The sequence below is a fragment of the Nerophis ophidion genome, linkage group LG08 (genome assembly GCF_033978795.1).
Source record: "Nerophis ophidion isolate RoL-2023_Sa linkage group LG08, RoL_Noph_v1.0, whole genome shotgun sequence".
NCBI lineage: Eukaryota > Metazoa > Chordata > Actinopteri > Syngnathiformes > Syngnathidae > Nerophis > Nerophis ophidion.
This window is the reverse complement of record NC_084618.1, coordinates 69,141,623-69,152,789: the sequence shown is the minus strand read 5'-3', so window position 1 is coordinate 69,152,789 and position 11,167 is coordinate 69,141,623. Positions and strand designations below refer to the sequence as shown.

The 11,167-nt window shown below is 41.0% G+C and overlaps 1 protein-coding gene across 1 annotated transcript in view; it reads left to right on the top strand.

The window, feature by feature from the left end:
- LOC133558458 (low-density lipoprotein receptor-related protein 2-like) overlaps positions 1–11,167 on the top strand; it is a 64,696-nt gene that overhangs the window by 53,232 nt on the left and 297 nt on the right. The window contains exon 56 of the mRNA XM_061909840.1: positions 6,913–6,968. Coding sequence (XP_061765824.1) covers positions 6,913–6,968 — 56 coding nt within the window. The remainder of the gene's footprint in view (positions 1–6,912; positions 6,969–11,167) is intronic.

The window sequence follows — 11,167 nt, the reverse complement described above, 5'->3', positions numbered from 1 at the left end:
GACTTTCAGGTATGACTTAACAATCTCCCTAAAACACTATTAAAACAATAAGCAGATAAGGGATCTTCCAGAATTATCCTAGTAAATGTGTTTAATTACATCTGAAACGGTCCTACGGCCGCCGCCTAGAGCCGTCACTTTTTTTTTTTTTGTGCTTCACTCTAACTTTCCTCATCCACGAATCTTTCATCCTCGCTCAAATTAATGGGGAAATTGTCGCTTTTTCGGTCCGAATAACTCTTGCTGCTGGAGGCTATGATTGTAAACAATGTGAAGATGTGAGGAGCTCCACAACCCGTGACGTCACGCGCACATCGTCTGCTACTTCCGGTACAGGCAAGGCTTTTTATCAGCGACCAAAAGTTGCGAACTTTATCGTGGATGTTCTCTACTAAATCCTTTCAGCAAAAATATGACAATATCGCGAAACGATCAAGTATGACACATAAAATGGAGCTGCTGTCCTCGGCTTCTCTCGGAGACACTGGCGTTCACCGCGGCCATCCGACTTTCAGGTATGACTTTACAATCTGACTAAAACACTATTAAAACAATAAGCAGATAAGGGATCTTCCAGAATTATCCTAGTAAATGTGTCTAATTACATCTGAAACGGTCCCACTGCTGCCGCCTAGAGCCGTCACCTTTTTTTTTTGTGTGTGTGCTTCACTCTAACTTTCCTCATCCACGAATCTTTCATCCTCGCTCAAATTAATGGGGGAATTGTCGCTTTCTCGGTCCGAATAGCTCTTGCTGCTGGAGGCTATGATTATAAACAATGTGAGGATGTGAGGAGCTCCACAACCCGTGACGTCACGCGCACATCGTCTGCTACTTCCGGTACAGGCAAGGCTTTTTTATCAGCGACCAAAAGTTGCAAACTTTATCCTCGATGTTCTCTACTAAATCCTTTCAGCAAAAATATGGCAATATCGCGAAATGATCAAGTATGACACATAGAATGGAGCTGCTATCCCCTTTTAAATAAGAAAATCTCATTTCAGTAGGCCTTTAATACAAACAGTGTGGTTTTTAGCAATTAGGGAGGTTTGTGTCATGTTTGTCCTCCTACAGAAACCAAATTAAAACAAAAAATATGTTTTTTCCCCCCTCATCATTTCGATTTTTCATATATTTTTGAAAAAGCTCCAGAGAGCCACTAGTGCGGCGCTAAGGAGCCGCATGCCGACCCCTGCCCTACAGGGAGCCCATGTTTGTTTTGGCTTAAATGAAAACCAAATTAAAATCATTTGCATCAAATTGGATGAACTCCCCCCCCCCCAAAGGAAGGGAGGAGGGGGGAGGGGGGCGAGCTTAATTGAATCTTTCGCCGATGTAAACACAAACGAAATACATCATCTGTTTGTTCCGCATCCGCGGTTTATGCTGAATGGATTAGACGGGAATAAAAACGGATTAATTGCATGAGCGGCTTCTCGCGCGCGGTTATTATTGACAGTTGAAAGACAAGTCGTGAATGGAAAGTGCTTTATGTCACTTGTAATATCCCCCCTACCCCCGCGCTGTAAAAGCCGGAGTCTGTGGGTTTTTTTTGTAGCGCTCCATCACTCATCGCCCGCCATCATCGTCGTCATCTTCGCTCGCAGATGAGGAATAATGACTTTTCGGCCGCATCCCAAAACACGGAGTCTCTCATCCATCTGCTCTTGACGGCCACTTGCGGATTTTTTTTTTTTGTTTGAACGATGGCGTGATCGCCTTGTTAAACGAACTCCTCTCATCACTCACGGATCTAAGAAGGTTGGCGGGAGTGATGGAGCGTTTTTTTTGGTTTTTTTTACTTCGAAAAAGGGTGTAATAGCACAACTTTATTCTCGGGGAATTCCCAAGTTTTTCTTGCAAAATAAAATTGACCTCATCCTGGTATAGTTCTAGGACAGGGGGTGTCAAACTCATTCTCCCAAGTGGGCCAGGACTGGTGAAATCACGGCGTGATAACTTAAAAATAAAGACGACTTCAGAGTTTTTTCTTTGACTAAAAATTAGAGATGTCCGATAATGGCTTTTTCAATCCAATCCAATCCACTTTATTAGGCACCGAATGTCCCTTTGGGACAGAGGACCCTATTGAATTTCTACTGTTTTATTCGTTTGAGCTGTAATTTGACCCCCTTAACATGCTTCAAAACTCACCACATTTGACACACGCACATCAGGACTGGCAAAAATTGCGATTTAATCAAAAAAACTAACCCCAAAACTAAAAATTGCGCTCTAGCACCCCCTAGGAAGAAAACACAGACAAAACTGCCTGTAACCTCCAGTAGGAATGTCATAGTGACATGAAACAAAAACCCCTATGTAGGTCTCACTTAGACCTAGATTTCATACACTGACACCCTTCAGCAAAAATCAACAGGAATTTTGCAATTCCCCCTTCAAAACAAAAGTTTTGTAAAAACACTCACTTTTGCCTCTTTGAGCTGTAATTTGACCCCCTTAGCATGCTTCAAAACGCACCAAACTGGACACACACATCAGGACTGGCCAAAATTGCGATCTAATCAAAAAAACCTAACCCCAAAACTCAAAATTGCACTCTAGTGCCCGCTTAGAAGAAAACACAGCCAAAACTGCCTGTAACCTCCAGTAGAAATGTCGTAGCAACATGAAACAAAAACCTCTATGTAGGTCTCACTTAGACCTAGATTTCATACACTGACATCCTTCAGCAAAAATCATCAGGAAGTTTGTAATTCCCCCTTCAAAACAAAAGTTGTGTAAAAACACTCACCTTTACCTCTTTGATCAGTAATTTGACCCACTTAACATGCTTCAAAACTCACCACATTTGACACACGTACATCAGGACTGGCAAAAATTGCGATTTAATCAAAAAAACTAACCCCAAAACTAAAAATTGCGCTCTAGCACCCCCTAGGAAGAAAACACAGACAAAACTGCCTGTAACCTCCAGTAGGAATGTCATAGTGACATGAAACAAAAACCTCTATGTAGGTCTCACTTAGACCTAGATTTCATACACTGACACCCTTCAGCAAAAATCAACAGGAATTTTGCAATTCCCCCTTCAAAACAAAAGTTTTGTAAAAACACTCACTTTTGCCTCTTTGAGCTGTAATTTGACCTCCTTAGCTTCAAAACGCACCAAACTGCACACACACATCAGGACTGGAGAAAATTGCGATCTAATCAAAAAAACCTAACCCCAAAACTCAAAATTGCACTCTAGCGCCCCACTAGGAAGAAAACACAGACAAAACTGCCTGTAACCTCCAGTAGGAATGTCGTAGCGACATGAAACAAAAACCTTTATGTAGGTCTCACTTAGACCTAGATTTCATACACTAACATCCTTTAGCAAAAATCAACAGGAACTTTGCAATTCCCCCTTCAAAACAAAAGTTTTGTAAAAACACTCACCTTTGCCTCTTTGAGCTGTAATTTGACCCCCTTAACATGCTTCAAAACTCACCAAGTGTGACACACACATCAGGACTGGCGAACATTGCGATTTAATCAAAAAAACTAACCTCAAAACTCAAATTGCACTCTAGCGCCCCCTAGGAAGAAAACACAGACAAAACTGCTTGTAACCTCCAGTAGGAATGTCGTAGCGACATGAAACAAAAACCTCTATGTAGGTCTCACTTAGACCTAGATTTCATACACTGACATCCTTCAGCAAAAAACAACAGGAAGTTTGCAATTCCCCCTTCAAAACAAAAGTTTTGTAAAAACACTCACTTTTGCCTCTTTGAGCTGTAATTTGACCCTCTTAACATGCTTCAAAACTCACCACATTTGACACACACACATCAGGACTGGCGAACATTGCGATTTAATCAAAAAACCTAACCCCAAAACTAAAAAATTGCGCTCTAGCGCCCCCTGGGAAGAAAACACAGACACAACTGCCTGTAACTTCCAGTAGGAATGTCGTAGCGACATGAAACAAAAACCTTTATGTAGGTCTCACTTAGACCTAGATTTCATACACTGACATCCTTCAGCAAAAACCAACAGGAACTTTGCAATTCCCCCTTCAAAACAAAAGTTTTGTAAAAACACTCACTTTTGCCTCTTTGAGCTGTAATTTGACCCTCTTAACATGCTTCAAAACTCACCACATTTGACACACACACATCAGGACTGGCGAACATTGCGATTTAATCAAAAAAACTAACCCCAAAACTCAAATTGCACTCTAGCGCCCCCTAGGAAGAAAACACAGACAAAACTGCTTGTAACCTCCAGTAGGAATGTCGTAGTGACATGAAACAAAAACCTTTATGTAGGTCTCACTTAGACCTAGATTTCATACACTGACATCTTTCAGCAAAAATCAACAGGAAGTTTGCAATTCCCTCTTCAAAACAAAAGTTTTGTAAAAACACTCACTTTTGCCTCTTTGAGCTGTAATTTGACCCCCTTAACATGCTTCAAAACGCACCAAACTGGACACACACATCAGGAATGGCGTTGAGACACCCGTGATTTAGGGCTATATAAATAAACTTTGATTGATTACCATGAATTGATAAACGTGGACCCCGACTTAAACAAGTTGAAAAACTTATTCGGGTGTTACCATTTAGTGGTCAATTGTACGGAATATGTACTGTACTGTGCAATCTACTAATAAAAGTATCAATCAATCAATCAATGATGATTGATTGATTGATTGACAACATCCTGCCCTAAAAAATGTCTGTGCATTCATTTTGGAAATACCATTTTCCACGTGACTTGCAAAATGAAACAATCAAAGGCGTCTGATTGGCAAACATTTGGAGGTTAGAGTGCCACCTGTTGCCCTGGCATGCACATGACACGCTACTGATGCTTTGTTTTGAGGTGCCACTGGCCAATGGAGATACAATCATCTCCATAAGCTAATTGCTGACCGGCCCGCCACACATTCTGGAAATTATATTGCAACATTTTTTTTAAACATTTTTAAAAAGTGGAATGACGTGAAATCTAACGAGAAAAAGTTGCAATGTTGACCCAAAGCTGGCTTGCAGGCTGTTTTCATTCTTTTGTTTTCATTTTTATGTTTTTGCCACTGCTCAAAAAAAAAAAATCAATGTCATAATGAATTATTCTCAAGGTTCCAACTACTTCAAAAAGTTCACTTTAAAATGTTTTGTGTGGAAAAAATATTGCATATTGTGTGGTTGCCCATATAAAAACATCAGAGTTTTCTTTAAAACAAACAAAATAATAGTCCACCCATCCATTTTCTACCGCTTATTCCCTTTCGGGGTCGCGGGGGGCGCTGGCGCCTATCTCAGCTACAATCGGGCGGAAGGCGGAGTACACCCTGGACAAGTCGCCACCTCATCGCAGGGCCAACACAGATAGACAGACAACATTCACACTCACATTCACACACTAGGGACCATTTAGTGTTGCCAATCAACCTATCCCCAGGTGCATGTCTTTGGAAGTGGGAGGAAGCTGGAGTACCCGGAGGGAACCCACGCATTCACGGGGAGAACATGCAAACTCCACACAGAAAGATTCCGAGCCTGGATTTGAACCCAGGACTGCAGGACCTTTGTATTGTGAGGCAGACGCACTAACCCCTCTGCCACCGTGAAGCCCGATTGTGCAAGTTCTCCCACTTCAAATGATGACAGAGGTCTGTAATTTTCATCATAGGTACACTTCAACTGTGAGAGACAGAATGTGAAAAAAAAATCCAGGAATTCACATTGTTGGAATTTTAAAGAATTTATTTGTAAATTATAAGTATTTGGTCAACCATTGGGATGCAACTCAGTATTCTTCTTCCAAACACGACGAGTTGAGTTTATACCAAAAAGTTCTATTTTGGTTTCATCTGACCACATGACATTCTCCCAATCCTCTGCTGTATCATCCATGTATCCATTTTGGTATAAACTCAACTCGTCTTGTTTGGAGGAAGAAGAATACTGAGTTGCATCCCAAGAACACCATACCTACTGTGAAGCATGGGGGTGGAAACATCATGCTTTGGGGCTGTTTTTCTGCTAAGGGGACAGGACGATTGATCCGTGTTAAGGAAAGAATGAATGGGGCCATGTATCGTGAGATTTGGAGCCAAAACCTCCATCAGTGAGAGCTTTGAATGGTTGACCAAATACTTATTTTCCACAAATAAATTCTTTAAAATTCCTACAATGTGAATTCCTGGATTTTTTTTCCACATTCTGTCTCTCACAGTTGAAGTGTACCTATGATGAAAAATGACAGACCTCTGTCATCATTTTAAGTGGGAGAACTTGCACAATCGCTGGCTGACTAAATACTTTTTTGCCCCACTGTATATCTGAAGTTAATCTTGTGACTTAAATGTTGAAAGTAAAAAAAAAACAAACTAATAAAAATGTATTACTTTGAGTGGGGCACCTTTTGGATCCCAATTTTATTTAATGGGATTTAATTTATCTTTACACTGTGATTTCTCAAAATTAATAATGAATTAAAATCCCTGTTGCCCTGCATTATTCATTCTTGATCTTTTATGGCTCCAATTAGTAAAAACTGCATATTTCATTTTTACTATTAAGAAAAAACAAGTCCTTTTTGACAAACAAGGCATTAAACCTTTTTTTTTTGTTTGTTTGTTTACTTTATATCAACCTGAAGTTTTATTAGCAGTAAAGACCGAGACCCTTTATGGTCCCCGGGAGCCCTAAATGTAAAAAAAACCCCCACAAAATCCATATATTTTGTTATGGTTTGAAAATGAAAAATAATTTTTCCATGTGCGGCCCTCAGTGGAAAAAGTTTGGACACCCCCTACTTTACACGCTGCGTGGAGGGTTGAGGGGGAGGGGGGGGGATAGAGGTTACGTGGATGTTAATATGTGAGGTAATAGCTTTTCTCCCCGCAGTGGCGCACATTCTACTACATTCTCACTTCAACGGCGTGGACAGGCATGGTCACAGAAGACGCCATCTTCCTCCCACGCCTACAACAATGGCTGCCAAAGGTAACATGCTACTTTTAATTTGCCGCAACACGCAAGCAGATAATGGCTCTTATGACACCCGCGTCCCTTGAAGCTCCTCCGGCCCCCCGGCCCCGGTGTACATAACGCGTGTCACACCGCATTATCTCGACTTGGCTGACGTAATTCGGCACCGTCCTTTAAGGCGGGGGGGTGTCCTAACTTTTTCCACTGAGGGCCACACACTCAAAAAATAAAAGCGAGCGGGGGCCATTTTGATACTTTTTAAATTAAAAACCAATGCAATAAATGTATAAAAAAGTCTACATTCAGGCCTCCACTCAGGCTTGATCCTGGTAAAGCCAAAGGGTTTTGGTCCAAAAAATATAAAAAAATAATCATTATTTAGTATTATTATTAGTATCATTATAAAAATTTAAATCTCTCGATCAACATTAGGTCTACCAGTCAAAAAAAAAAAGTTTTAATCTTTTAAAGGCCTACTGAAAGCCACTACTAGCGACCACGCAGTCTGATAGTTTATATATCAATGATGAAATATTAACATTGCAACACATGACAATACGGCCTTTTTAGTTTACTAAATTGCAGTTTTAAATTTCGCGCGACGTATCCTGTTTTGAAAACGTCGCGGTATTTATGACGCCTGCGCGTGACGTCACGGATTGTAGCGGACATGTTGTTCCCATCTATAAGTCGTCTGCTTTAACCGCTTAATTACACAGTATTCCGGACATCTGTGTTGCTGAATCTTTTGCAATTTGTTCAATTAATAATGGAGACGTCAAAGAAGAAAGATGTAGGTGGGAAGCGGTGTATTGCGGCCGCCTTTAGCAACACAAACACAGCCGGCGTTTCCTTGTTTCCATTCCCGAAAGATGACGGTGAAGCTTTACTATGGAACAGAGCGGTCAAGCGAACGTGGTTCCCTACTACATGTCAAACGGCAGGTTTCGGTGAGAAAATTGTGGTAATAAGTCGGCTCTTACCGTAGACATGAGCGGATAGCTTGCGTCGTTCCTCGTGCACCTGTCAAAGAGGCAGCTGCGGACTCTCTTGCCTCCTCCGACCGGCCGCACCCGAACGTGGGATGCTTCCACCGTGGAGGAGGGGGGAAAAAAGCTCAGCCCGGCCCCAACGGCTGCCTTCGCTTCGCCTCGTCGAGAAACATGGCTTCCCTCAGAGACACTGGTGGTCACCACACCCGTGGCCACACCCCTACGACTTCAGGTACTATATAATCTCACTAAAACACTAGTAACACAATAAGCAGATGAGGGATTTTCTAGAATGATCCTAGTAAATGTGTCTAATAACATCTGAATCGCTCCCACTGCCGTCTTTTTTTTTTTTCTTCTAGTCCTTCACTCTAACTTTCCTCAGCCAATAATCTTTCATCCTCGCTCAAATTAATGAGGAAATCGTCGCTTTAGTTTACGGTTTAGTTTACCAAATTACAATTTTGAATTTCCCGGGAGTTTCTTCTTGAAAACGTTGCGTAATGATGACGTGGACGCGTGACGTCACGGACTGTTAGGAAATATGAGCGCTGCACGCACACACAGCTAAAAGTCGTCTGCTTTAACCACGTAATTACACAGTATTTTGGACATCTGTGTTGCTGAATCTTTTGCAATTTGTTCAATTATTATTGGAGAAGTCACAGTAGAAAGATGGAGTTGGGAAGCTTTAGCCTTTAGCCACACAAACACACGGTGATTCCTTGTTTAAAATTCCCGGAGGTGAAACTTTACTATGGATAAGAGTGCGGTCAAGCGAACATGGATCACGGCCACTTGTCAACCGGCAGGTTTCGGTGAGAAAATTGTGTTAAAAAGTCGCTTCTTACCGGGGATCAGCTTAGCTTGTGCCGTCCATGCAGCTGCCGTCGACTTCCCTGAGACAATGGCGTCAACACACCCGTGGACACACCCCTCCGACTATCAGGTACTATTAAACTCAGTAAAACACTAGCAACACAATAGAAAGATAAGGGATTTCCCAGAATTATCCTAGTAAATGTGTCTAAAAACATATGAATTCATCCCAATGCAATTGCCTTTTTTTTTTTTCTTCTAGGCCTTCACTCTAATTTTCCTCATCCACGAATCTTTCATCCTCGCTCAAATTAATGGGGAAATTGTCGTTTTCTCGGTCCGAATAGCTGTTTTTGTCTGAGGCTCGCATTAAAAACAATGTGAATACGTGAAGAGCCATAGACATGTGACGTCATCGTCTGCGACTTCAGGTACAGGCAAGGCTTTTTTATTAGCGAGCAAAAGTTGCGAACTTTATCGTGGATGTTCTCTACTAAATCCTTTCAGCAAAAATATGGCAATATCGCGAAATGATCAAGTATGACACATAGAATGGAGCTGCTATCCCCGTTAGAATAAGAACATCTCATTTCAGTAGGCCTTTAAGTTGTATGCCCTTTTTGTCAAAGAAGAACCCAGTTTTTTATGGAAAAAAAATCACCTAATGTGCAATATTTTCCCCCAATTAAATTTTAAAGTGGAATGGTTGATATTGTAAAAATATTGGAGCCTTAAAAAGGTCAATAACTCATAACAACATTGACATTTTTTGAGCAATGACACATACAAAAAAAAAATCCCACTAAAGTGATTGGAGATCCAAAAGGGTTCCACTCATTAAAGTGTTAAAAAATAAATTATAATTTTTTTAATGTTTACTTTTAGCACAATAATCTCGAGATCAGCTTCAGATCCGTCCTTTAAATTATAAATTAGATTGTTGTTCATGTTTTTTGTTTGTTCGTTTTGGGCCCTACTTTAAAAAAAAAAAAAAAGCTCAGTTTTTTACAGTGGGGCAAAAAAAGTATTTAGTCAGCCAGCGATTGTGCAAGTTCTCCCACTTAAAATGATGACAGAGGTCTGTAATTTTCATCATAGGTACACTTCAACTGTGAGAGACAGAATGTGGAAAAAAAAATCCAGAAATTCACATTGTAGGAATTTTAAAGAATTTATTTGTAAATTATGGTGGAAAATAAGTATTTGGTCAAGCATTCAAAGCTCTCACTGATGGAAGGAGGTTTTGGCTCCAAATCTCACGATACATGGCCCCATTCATTCTTTCCTTAACACGGATCAATCGTCCTGTCCCCTTAGCAGAAAAACAGCCCCAAAGCATGATGTTTCCACCCCCATGCTTCACAGTAGGTGTGGTGTTCTTGGGATGCAACTCAGTATTCTTCTTCCTCCAAACACCACCAGTTGAGTTTATACCAAAAAGTTCTATTTTGGTTTCATCTGACCACATGACATTCTCCCAAACCTCTGCTGTATCATCCATGTATCCATTTTGGTATAAACTAAACCCGTCTTGTTTGGAGGAAGAAGAATACTGATTTGCATCCCAAGAACACCACACCTACTGTGAAGCATGGGGGTGGAAACATCATGCTTTGGGGCTGTTTTTCTGCTAAGGGGACAGGACGATTGATCCGTGTTAAGGAAAGAATGAATGGGTTTTGAGCCAAAACCTCCTTCCATCAGTGAGAGCTTTGAATGGTTGACCAAATACTTACTTTCCACCATAATTTACAAATAAATTATTTAAAATTCCTACTATGTGAATTCCTGGATTTTTTTCCCCACATTCTGTCTCTCCCAGTTGAAGTGTACCTATGATGAAAATGACAGACCTCTGTCATCCTTTGAAGTGGGAGAACTTGCACAATCGCTGGCTGACTAAACACTTTTTTGCCCCACTGTATATGGCAGACACAAAATATGCAACATTTTCCCCAAAGAAAATCTCAAAGTGGAACATTTATAGGTCAATAATTCATAATGATGTTGATTTTGATTCATTATTTTTTTTTAAAGAAACAGCCTGCATGGCAGCTTTGTAATATTAGACTGAGCATTGCAACAATTTGTTACATTTCAACTGTTTGCTCTTTTATACCACGTTTGTTTGTTGTTTTTTTTATCGTATTTTTAGAATCTGTTGTCGGGCCTTTAAAAAATGACCTGTGGGCCGCACTTTGGACACCCCTGCTTTAAGGGCACTGCTGACTTCAAATACCTGGTCAGGGACGGGGGTGGGCGCTTTGGCAGAGGGCCACGGGAAGCAAATACCCAGCCGGAACGTTTCACACCCCCTCTCCATCCATAACCCCCTCCTTGGCGTTTTGGAGGCCTCGATAATGACCGCTTCTGCCATAATCATCACGCGGCTTACCAAGTTAA